Source organism: Notamacropus eugenii, chromosome 6 (genome assembly GCF_028372415.1).
Source record: "Notamacropus eugenii isolate mMacEug1 chromosome 6, mMacEug1.pri_v2, whole genome shotgun sequence".
Classification (NCBI taxonomy): Eukaryota; Metazoa; Chordata; class Mammalia; order Diprotodontia; family Macropodidae; genus Notamacropus; species Notamacropus eugenii.
In genome coordinates, this window is record NC_092877.1 from 7,784,510 (window position 1) to 7,796,273 (window position 11,764).

General features: G+C 43.7%; 1 protein-coding gene across 4 annotated transcripts in view; it reads right to left on the bottom strand.

The window, feature by feature from the left end:
- The window catches only part of TTC17 (tetratricopeptide repeat domain 17), a 109,996-nt gene that overhangs the window by 13,379 nt on the left and 84,853 nt on the right, over positions 1-11,764 (bottom strand). For 3 of the 4 annotated variants that reach the window (XM_072618440.1, XM_072618439.1, XM_072618441.1), the window contains 2 exons: positions 4,666-4,925; positions 3,528-3,693 (listed from right to left, as the gene is read on the bottom strand). The exons of the other annotated variant lie outside the window; for it this stretch is intronic. In XM_072618440.1, the coding sequence (XP_072474541.1) occupies positions 3,528-3,693; positions 4,666-4,925 (426 nt within the window). The remainder of the gene's footprint in view (positions 1-3,527; positions 3,694-4,665; positions 4,926-11,764) is intronic. 4 annotated transcript variants of the gene reach the window in all.

Consider the following 11,764-nt stretch of genomic DNA (forward strand, 5'->3'; position numbering starts at 1 on the left):
TGTTTGGTGTGCTAGCTGTTCCTACCCACTTCCTATCATCAGCAAATTTGATAAACATGTCATTTAGACCTTTATTCAAGCCACTGCTAAAAGTGTTACTTATTAATCAGCACAGGACCAAGGACAGAATCGTGCCTCACTCTACCTCCTTCCAAGCTGACTTCAAAGTCATTAATGACTATAATTTCCACCAGTTTTGGAAACATCTAACTAGATAACCATCTATCCCATATCCCCATATTTTCTGCAAGGATAACAATGGGCTTTTTGTCCAACGCTTTACTTAAAATCCAGTTATGCTACAGAGATAACACCTCCTGATCTACCAGTTTAAAACCTATCAAAAAGGGAAGAATAGGTTCGTTCGGCATGATCTCCTCTTGGTAGAGCCATACTGGTTCCCTGGGATCACCGCTTCCTTTCTAGACACTAATCAACCACGTCTTCAATAATAAAATTTAGAATTTTGCCAGGAATCAAAGTTTGTAGATTCCATCCTCTTCCTTTTTTTTTAAAATAAAAATTGAGAAATCTGCCCTTCTCCAGTCCTGTGCCATTTCTCTCGTCCTTTGTGTTTTTCCAAAGATCACTGATGGTGGCTCAGCCCATTATTTCGGGACCCTGTGGTGCATTTCCTCTGGACCTTGTGATCTGAACTCGGAAGGGGTGTACTTACTACCTTCCCTTGGCAAGAATCCACTATTCCTCTATTTTAACCTCAGGTGGGAAATGTACACCCAATTTTCTGACTCCCTTTTTGTAACCAGTTAGTTGCTTCCCAGATTTTCATCTCTCTTGCAAAGCCTTTGTCTTCCATTGATGGCAATGAGGAAGTTGCTACTTGTGTCCCTTAAGGTCTTTAGTTTCTGACCCAAGAATTCATTCTCTTTAATTATGCTTTCTAGACACCTTCTGGCAGCACTGTTTATTATGTACTGTAAAATAACAGACCTTTCTATGGTTAGTATCAGGTAGACTATCAACCAACTGCCTTAGTACTCATTCCCCAGCACTGAGGTCCCCAAATATGATTATTATTTTTTCCCTCTAACCCTTCTCCTGACTGGAAAATATTCACTGGATTTTAGGGTAGGTGGCTATCTGTAAGCCACAGGCTTGTGGCCGTTCTCTGCACTTCTGGGATTGTTTGAATAATCCCGCTTTTGCTTGAAAACAAAATTCTCATTGATAGTCTATTCAGGTAAAGCTACTGAAATCTAAAGTAAAAAAATTTAAAGTCCTGTGCACTGGGATGTTTAACAGCATGTTGGACATCCAGTGATGAAAACTGTCAGGTTTTGTATGTTGCGTTTGTAAGTTGTAAGGGGAAGGAAAATAAATATAAAGTCTATTATGTTCATAACTAAAAGAAATGATCATTCTCAGCTTTGTGAATTCTGAATATTTGAAAAATGAATTTTCTATGTTCTTCATCTAAATCCCTGATTAAAATGTTAAAGGAGATGCAGAGCTGTCAAGCACAGAGCCCTGTGGCATACCACTGGACACGTCCCTCTTTGAGGACACTGATGGGTAAGTTTGCTCTGCCAACTGCGAACCCACTACTACCACTGATAACACATATTTTCATATTGTAAAATGTCTTATTGAAATCAAGGCATGCTGCTAGCGGCATTGGTATGTATAGCATTTAAACAGTCCTAAACCAAGAGAAAAAGATGAAAACAGGGTTAGTTTAGCATGACTTTTTAAAACATTTTGATTTTTTCATTCTTGTACACCATTTTTCCAGTTAAGAAAACTCTCTGGCAGTATAGATAGCAGCTCATGGCCATGGTTCCCTACCTCTCTAGCCCCTCCCTACTCCTATATCTACTTTCCATTGATTGTTCTAATACGGTAAAGATAAAGATTAGAAATGACTTTCGTGACCTCACTGTAGACATTAACAATCACCATTCCTGTCCTCCAAATTCTCAAAGCCATTTGTTCAGCAATCTTTTCTAAATCCTCTCCCTTCTTTGAAGAGATCAACGCCTTGTTTACCAATCTGCAGTTTCTAAAATCTTCTTCTCCCTCTTTCCATTCATCATGATTTTTCAGCCAATGGTGATTCCACAGGCACACTTACAAATGTATTTCTGAATACCTTAAGATGTATTCATTTGAGCCAAGAGACTTGAACTCTTTTAATTCAGTTTGATGCTTTTAAAAATTATCTGTTTCTCTATCTTTGCTTTCAAATTCATCATAATGAAATATTCTTTCTAGTTTGAATATCTTTTTCCTCCATGGAGAAAGAGGAACTAAATTTGGAGGTGATATTAAACTATGTTCCCCAAAGGGTGGGGCTGCCTTTCTCTTGTCCTCTGTCTTAGAGCAAACAGCTCCATGGCATTCCCAACTCACTCCATCTCTTCATTCCTTTTTGGCTGTTTCTGGCATTTTGGCAAATTCCAGCTCATTCTGGGGGCGTTATCCTTCCTTTCCAATACTATTGGTACAAATACATATTGCCCTTTTATTCTGGTTCTTGGATGTTACTCCTTTATACTTGTTCTTGTCACCTGGTACAGTGGAAAATGCCGATACTGGCTATTAGGAGACCTGGCTTCTAGTCTCCCTTCTCACCAATTAGCTCCATGACCTAAGGCAGTTCACTTAATCAATTTTCTTATTTGTAAAAAAGGAAGGGATTGAATTGGATAATCTCCTATATATAAAATTCTTTGGTTGTATCACCATCTTCTCATCTTTTGGACTTTTTTCCCCTTAATCTGAACTCATCACTTTCCTGTATATTCATAATGTTATTATCAAATATCTAAAAATATTTTTTCTTCCATACCAAATAGGAGATTTCTAAACAAAACTCAAAATACAATGGAGTTATCTGATGGTGCCAAATCTAATTGAGTCAAAAGTGCCTTTTGAAAGACAAAGATAATCTTTCTTAAGACAACTGCATCCTAGGACCACTGGCCTAAGAATGAGTGGGCCCTCCCCACTCCCCGTGCCTTCCCTTTGTGCATTACCTTCCACGTCCTGCGTTTGCACAAAGATGTTTGCATGTGGTCTCTCCCATTGGACTGTAAGCTCCCTGAAGACAGGGAGGCTGCCTTTCTTGGTACTTCCAGAAATCAGCACATTGCCTGGCACATAGTAGGTATTTAACAAATGCTTACTGACTGACTGACTGACTGACAAATTTGAAAAAGTAGAGAACACAGAAGAAGTATTATTTCAGGTTGTGGGGATAACAGAGCATAATCTGGAGGAAAGGAAAAACACACTGTACCTAACAGGAAAAGAAAGTTAACTTGTCTTTTGGTCCAAGAGAAAGCGGATGCTAAATGTAGCCAAACAATACAATGGTGAAAATGCATGTAATACAGAACTGAGTTTATTTTTTAAAATTCTAGCTGTCTGCTCACTTACAGAAAGTGAAGTAACCCTTGCTCCCATAGCCTGGAATCTTTCAAGTCCTACCTTGTCCTGTGATGGCTGATTTAGATAGTAAAGATGATGGATGAGCCCCGAGTCCTAGAGAATGTGGATGTTTTTACCTTGTGGTCCAGGGGCTGGTATCTTAGGGCCACTAATTTCCAGAGTCTTTTGAAAATGGCGCTCATTTTCTGCCTGAACCCGCTCCTCACTGTTTTTCCCAGGGGGTTCCTGAGTGTCCGAGATTTCTACCTTGGGTTTCTTTAAACGTTTAACCTGGAATGTGATCTGAGAAGGGAAAACATAAGGAAAAATGAGATCGAGGGGTCAGGGTCTCATGGGTGGTGGACACCTGACCTTAGAATAACTACTGAAAGCAGACAATAAAGCGAGAGCTGTGAAATCTGAGTAACTGTCCACTGTTTACATCACTAAGAAGACTGCAGAGAAAATATTTCATCAAAGGAGCAAAAGCTCTCACAACCTCAGAATCAAAAAGATCCTGCCAAAGAGGATCTCAGCCACAGCCTGAGCAGGAGAGAGATGCAGATATCTAGGTATCTATAATCTTTGTGAAAGTTAACCCGAGCCTGAATTTCATTTATTTAAATAGAAAAATGTCCTCTGATGCCTCCTGGTGGGAATGGAGGTGCCCCTGGACTTCCAAAGGCAATGCCAGCGGAGGCCCATGACCTCCAACCAAACTATGTCTGAGAGAATGGGGAAAGGCTCAGAGGCATTACTGAGGACACAGCTGTCCCTGACCTTGTGATATACAACCATTCCTTCCTGGCTGTTCGATGTTCTCTGCTTCAGCACAGCCAGATGAGGGACACACAACCCTGAGAACACAAGCAGCTACAAGGGGAAAAACCACCTGGGGAACCAGTCTCCAGGAGGTTATAATCTGCCAGAGGGGTCTTTTTTTTTTTTTTTGATGCCTATAGGCAGTCTCAGAGTGAGAGGTTAATTTCCTCCTTTAAGGCCACTAGGAAGAGCTATCCTCCTGCTCCTGCAGCTGGAATGTCCTGTCTTCTTGAATGAGATAACACGTCTCACTTTTACTCTTCGTTGAAAGGTAAGAGGACTATATGTGTACTATGAGACACCAAGTGATTCCTGCAGATAGCATGCTATCTTGAAAGTTATTCTATTTTAAACACAAGGGAGGCATCCCACAATGGAAACCTCAAACTCTACCATCACCCCCAAATGAGACCTGGCCTCAGACATTAGGGCCCCAACCTGACTGCTTCTTACCCACTCTGTCTCATCATCATCATCATCTCCACAGTCGCCAAAGCAGGAGGAGCTGGCTACTCCATCTTGAAGGCCTTTCTTCAGTACTCGTATCCCCTGCAGATCCATACGTCGCCCCTTGACCTCCAGTGCTCCTTCAAAGGCTTCGAGAGGCCAAGCGTTTTCAAATTCATCCACCAGAGCTAACATCTCTTCTGACATCTGGGTGTCACTCAGACTCTCCAACCCATCAGAGCCATTGCTTTCTGCAACCACTGTACCTGAAACCCCAAGAGCCAGCAGATTATTACCCAACTGGACATGATGCCTGTGACATCTCTCTATAACATGCACCCACTGGCTGGTGGCTGGAGAAGAGACAGGTTCCCCCTCCCCACCCCAGACCTTCTGATTCTGCTGGGGGTGATGGATTGATCACCTGATGAGCTGATGGATTGCTCATGAACACCAGGTTACGTTGTGCTGCTGCGATGTGCTGCAGCCAGCAATCTTGATTAGTGTAGGGTAGGGGGTTGGAGTCCTGTGCAAAGTAGGTCAAGGTCATGAGTTTGATTCCTGTGTAGGTTGTTCAGCTTTGCCTTGTCCTATAGCCACAGCCCAAAATGCTAACCTTGGTCAGTCACTTTGCAAACACATGCTGTTTATTAGAAGGGGGTCTGGGGGAAACAGGGGAGGGAGGAGGAGAAACGAAGTGGGGGGGGAGGGAAGAGGAAGAAGAGGAGGAGAGAGAGGGAGAGAGAAAAGAGAGAGGAGAGGAGAGAGAGAGAGAGAGGGAGAGAGAAAGAGAGAGAGAGAGAGAGAGAGAGAGAGAGAGAGAGAGAGAGAGAGAGAGAGAGAGAGAGAGAATGTATCACTTCAAAGACATCTTAACAAAATGGGGAAGAAAAACCACTGCTGATGCTAGATTAGAGGCATTCTACTCAGTTCCAAGTATGAACGGGTCAGTTAGTAAGGTGTGAGAACAATGTTCATTATGCAGCAAGGCTCATAGTACCCGCTCCAGTTCCATCCTGCTTTTGGCTGGTGACAATGGTCAACCTGGTATTTGTAAAGCCTTCCAGGTTTAAATTTTCATATGTTGACAGGTTGTGTTCCTCTAAATGGTGAGCTCCTGGAGGGCTAGGACTCTGTTTAACCATCCTTTGCATAACACCTAGAATAGTGCCTTCCACAGATCACAGGCTGAAAAATCGTGTCTTTGCTGTTTTATTTACTTTAAATAGAAAAGCTGTCCCTGCTGGTGGGATGGAGGTGCCCCTAGGTCTCCAAAGGCAGTGCCATCAGAGCTCCAGCCCTGGCAAGCTCCACTCATAATCACAGCTAGAATGACAGTCCAGGGAGGTAGGAGGGTTGCTGTGGATGAAGGGCCAGGCTCAGAGCCAGGGACACCAGGGTTCCAGCACTGCCTCTGCTGACTGAGGCAAGCTGCTTAACCTCTCGGAGCTCTGAGCAACCCTCTGTGGGTGTAATAGGCAGAGAATGGGCCAATCTGCGGTGATGGAGGTTGTCTCCTCATCTGCGGGTTCTCCATGTCAGTGAAGCCCCAGGTCTCGGCCAGATTCCCCTAATCCTTAATGATAACAGCTGGTACTCACATCTCACAGAATACACATGTTTTGCCATTTGATCCTGACACCCCTGGGAGGCAGGTGGTATTATTATCCCTGATTTATTGACGAGGAAGCCAAGGCTCAGGGGATTTCAGTGATTTCCCAAAGTCACAAATCATGGTGAGATATGAACCCACGTCTCCCTAACTGCAAACCTAGTTCTCTGTGCAGTATGCCATGAGACAGCAGGTGCTTGGAGAGGCTTCTGGTATCGTCCTGGTAAAGGAGGGAATTAACATTTATTAAGAGCCTACTATGTGCCAGACAGTATGCTAAGCACTTTAGAAATATCTCAGACTGGTAACAGGCTGTATATTTTCTGTAAGGAACAAAAAGTTGGCCATGGTGTGTGTGTGTTTGTGTGTGTCTGTGTGTGTCTGTGTGTGTTGCCAATTCCTGAAGGACTGTGATGTATGTTGGAGGGGGACCACCTGGAAAGAAAGCCCCACCACCACACTGCTTGCTAGGGCTTCTGTCAGGGAATGATGCTGCCAATGCCCTGGGAGTCAGGATTGCCGAAAACTTGACTCTGACTTCCAGCATTAAGGTCGATGAGCTGGGTCTTAAGAATACATCATTTTCATTTACTTTCTCAGGGAGATGGGAGTGGGCCTAGGGCTCAGGCCCTGCCTGGAGATACTCCTGCTTGGCCCTGGGTTTGATGCCAGAGCCGAGCTGGGGGGGTCACCACCCTGGGAGCCTGGAGTGGTGGCTTGCTTTCCCCCATAAAAATAATGACTAGCTGGATAGCACTAACACAACTTTGCTGCAAAGAATCTCATTGAACTAGTTTTAAGAGGTTAAAGCTGTAGTGTAACCCTGCCAACACTGTTAAGGAAGAGAATGATCTTTTAGGGGCTGAAAGTTAGGCCGCTAAAGGATGCGGCTCAAAACTTCGGTCTTTATTCAGCTCAAATAATCCTGCTCCAGCCCAGATTTGGGGAAGAGGGAGTCCCTGAGGCTTCAAAATAGCAGGAGATTTCTGGTGTCAGATAGATGGTTGCTAGGAAGGGGCCTTCTGTCTGTGCCTTGTCTCTCACACCCTTTGCGCAGGTCTAGAGAGGCAGTGTGCAGGGTGGAAAGAGCCCCTGCTTCACCATCAGGAGACGTAGGATGGATCCCAGCTCTGCTGCGGGACTGCAGCGGGACTGCAGCCAATGCTCAATCTCTCTAAGCCTCAGAGTATTTTCATCCGCTTTCAAAGAGGGATGACATTTGCACTAGTGAGTAAAGGCTTATTGAACTGAGTGTTAGGGAGAGCATGGGCAAGGAAAGAGCCTCCTGGGGATCTCAAAGCACTCAAGTAAGCCTGGGAGGGGGCGAGGAAGCAGCAAGTTTCTTTGCCTTGTTTTCACGGGGCTAGCAAATTGAGGCCCGGTATCCTTTTCTGTCCCTCCAGGCACCACGCTGATTTGAGCAGGTGCTGTTGGCTACAGCTCTGCCCGTCTGTTCTGGCACAGGAGGCTGAGACTGGGTCCTTCATTTGCCATGAGGGGTTTCTAGAAACCACTGCCAGCAAAAATTTCTAAATGAGGAAACTTTACAAACTATATTTCTCTTCAAAATGGGGTGAGAGGAGGATAAAATCCATCAGTTAAGTATTTGGACTATGTGGTTTCTAGCTAACACTGTGCTGTTTTGAGAGGCAGCTTATCGCACTGGACTTGGAGTCAGAAAGATGCAAGTTCCAATCCTGCCACAGACACTTACCAGCCATTGGAGACAAGATCTGAATGCAGGTCCTCTGACTCTACAGACTGATGACTATATCAGAGATTAGAAGAAGAGTTAGCAAAGAAACAAGATAAGGATTGGTCAGAGAAATGAGAGATGTGCCAAAGCGTAGCTTCATAGAAATCAAATGAGATCACTTTCCAGGAGGGGGTTTGTTAACATTCTGTTTTGCCAAAAGGCTGGGGAAGATGAGAACTGATAAAAGACTGATGGATTTGGCAAAGGAGGTGATTCTGGGGGAATTCTTGCAGTGTGGCTTCTACTGAAATTGTTCTCTTAAAGGTTACCGAGGACGACCTACTTGGCAGATGGAATGGGGAAGCAATGGATGAACGCCACACGTTGAGGGAGTTTGGCTATAGAGAGAAGAGGGTGGAAGAGAGCTCAGGAGGGACTGGGAATCAAGTGAAAGGAAGACAATAAAGAACAAAACATGTTGGAAGTCAAAAGAAAGAGCTCATGGGATCATAGGTCTGGGGCTGATAGGATCGAAGACGGTATCTTGTCCAACCATGTTATCTTACATGTGAGGAAACCGAGGCTCAGGAAAGTTAAGTGATTTGTCAAGGTCACACAGCTAGTAAGGGAGGAGTGGAAGGGGCAGTAGGGTAGGGAGAGGGCAGTCCCAGAGAGGATGGGGAAGGATGGAGACCAGTACACACGTGGAGCACTCAGCTTCAGAAAGAAACACTTCCTTCTCAACTGGAGGGAATAACTATGCTGAGGTACATGCAAAACCTCACAGCAGATGACTTGAATCCTTTTCGTAGAGGACTCCATCACATAACAAGGGATCCCTATGTTAAATTTGAAATATCTAATATAAGATTTTCATTGCAAGCCCCTCAGCTGCTACCTAACATGGTTCAAAAATCAATCATGGCTGCTAACAGGTAATTAATGCTGCCAAGTGTCCATCCCTAATCTTTGAGGATGAGGTCATGAAAACTGGAGGGGAAGGAATTCAGGCCTGGAACAAAGATTGATGGTTTTGACTCACAGATGACAGAACCAGGACACAAAGTGATCTCACCAGGCCCTAAACAACGGGTCAGATCTAATACAGAAAACTTAACCAATCAGCAAGCACGTGTTAAGTGCCTACATATTAGAGGCTCTAGTGAACACTAAATGAATGTGAATGGCTACACCTGGGCTAAAAATAGTATCAGCGTTTATTGAATGAGTGGTCAACCGTTCCACTTAAGTCTGCTGCTCAGGTATCCTGTGACCAGTTCCTGGTACCATGTTTTAGGAAGCACACCGATAAATTGGAATGAGGACAGAGAAGAGTCACCAGGAAAGTGAAGAGGCTTGAACCTGTATAATACAAAGACTAGCTGAAGGAACTGAGGACCCGTAGGTTGGAGAAGAGGCAATTTATTTAGAAGACAGGGGAAGGAGCAATTAGGTGGAGAAGTGGATAGAGCCCTGGCCTTGGAGTTAAGAGGACCTGAGTTCAAATTCACCTCAGACATTTACCAGCTGTAAGACCCTGGGCAAGTCACTTAACCCCAATTGTCTCCCCCTCAAAAAAAGGGAGGGGACAGATGTCCTCAATAACTGACGGGTTGTTATATGAGGGAGGGACTAGACTTATTCCAGTCCCAGAAGGTAGGTCTAGGACCAAAGGAATGCTCGAGAGAGGTGGATTTGGGATCAAAAATGGAATGTGTTTTTGGAGAGCTAGGAAGCCAAAAGACCATTTGTCAGGGATGCTGTAAGCAAAGGCCACATTCCAGGTAGGAGCTGAACTCTTTCAGAAGTCTGAGGTTCTGATTCTGTGAAATCAACAGGAATTGATTAAGGATGGACAGTTTGCTTAGCACCATATTAGATAGGATAAAAGATAAAAAGGAAGGAGAAGACAAGGTCCCTGGTCTAGAGAAAAGGTATTCAACTAAACAAACCTTTATTGGAGGCAGCTGGTGATGCCGTAGATAGAGCTGCCAGGCTTGGGATCTGGAACAGGTGGGTTTAAATCCTGTCTCAGACATTTTTTAGCTGTGTGACTCCAGACAGGTCATTTCACCTGCCTGCCTCAGTTTCCCTCTCTGTAAAACAGGAATAAAAATAGCACCTACCTTCCAGGATCATTGTGAGGAAGAAATGAGATATTTATAAAGTACCTTTCAAACATTGGAAGCCTACAAAAATGCCAGCTACTACTCTTATTACCTGAAACTCCCAGAGACCAGCTTCAATGGTAAAGAAAGAGGTACATGTCACATGATACAAAGCAGGGGGTGGCAAAATACTAGCCTCGGGCCTGTTTTTGTAAGGCTCTGAGCTTAGAATGATTTTTACCATTTTAAATATGATACAACTTTATTTAAAAAGGCAAAAACTATTCTTAGTTCTGGTTGGGCTGTATAAAACCAGGGCAGAGTTGTTGTACTTTGCTGTCCCCTGCTACAGACAGAAATTCTGTTTGAATTAAGGGTGGGCTCTAATGACAATGATAATATTATTAGCAATAACAATGCTGAGATGGAAAGTAAGGTTAGTCAGAGAAGGTTCTTCTGAAGGAGGAAGCGTTAACCTGGGTTTTGAAGGAAGAGTACAAGACGGAGAAGGGGAGAGCAAGGCGCTTCATGTGGGGATCTGATCTGTGCCGGGGCACGATATGGGAACGGCGGGTTGTCTGCGGAGCTCAGGATGGACTGGCAGAGAGAGAGACCAACCAGGGGATGGATGTCACTGTCTACATGTACAGGAGCACGTGTGCACATGACACCTGTACAAATACGCACGTGCGCAACACACACATTAAAGATCGAGATTCTAAGACCCTTGTGGGGAGGATGTGGGAGTCTTCTATTTTCCAATTCTCCTGCCCCACCCCAAATGCCTAGTACAAGATGCTGGCATACATTATTATCAATGTTGACTCACTGGGAGGGGGAGAGATGGCAGGGTGGTATAGAAATAGGGAATGACAATCTATTTGCACTCTACAATAATCATACCATGTGTTTATTAATCACTTTTATGCTTATAAAGTACTTCCATGATCCTCACACTAACTAAGGAAGGTGGTACAAGTATTATTATCTCTGACAGAGAAGGAGCACGATATAGTAGAAAGACAGATTGGCTAGAGATGCAGCCTGAAAGACCTGGGTTCAAGTCCTGCCTGTAACATATCCTACCTGGGGATCCTGGGGCAAATCTCTCAATCTCAAGGTGCGTTAGGCAACCTAGGTTGGCAGAAGGCGTTACCTCATCCAGGAAGTCACTGGCCCAACGCTTCTCAAAGTGTGGTCTGCCGACTCCCTTGAAGTCCCAAAGACCCTTTAGGGGGTCCCCAAGGTCAAAACTATTTTAACAATGATACTAAGATATTATTTGCTTATTAAAACATTCTCATTTGCAACTACATATCTGTGTGAGGCTGGATTTCTTTTATACCTAAGCCCAAATAACATATTGTAACAGATTGAATGCAAAAGTAGAGATGAGAATCCAGCTGTCTTCTATTAAATCAGACATTAAAGAGATCTGAAAAACAATACTACCCTTGCTAAATTGTTTCTGGAAAAGTTATTTTTCATGAAAAATATTATAAATGTTAATGCCCAATGGTTTTATTATTTTTTAAATGAATTAAAGTATATTTTAAAAATGTATGCTTTAATTTTGATTATGCTAAATATGGGTATAACCTGGATAAACAAAGCTCTTTGTGGGAGGGTCTTCAATAATTTTTAAGAGTGTAAAGCAGTCCTGAGGCCAAAAAGTTGGAGAGCTACTGC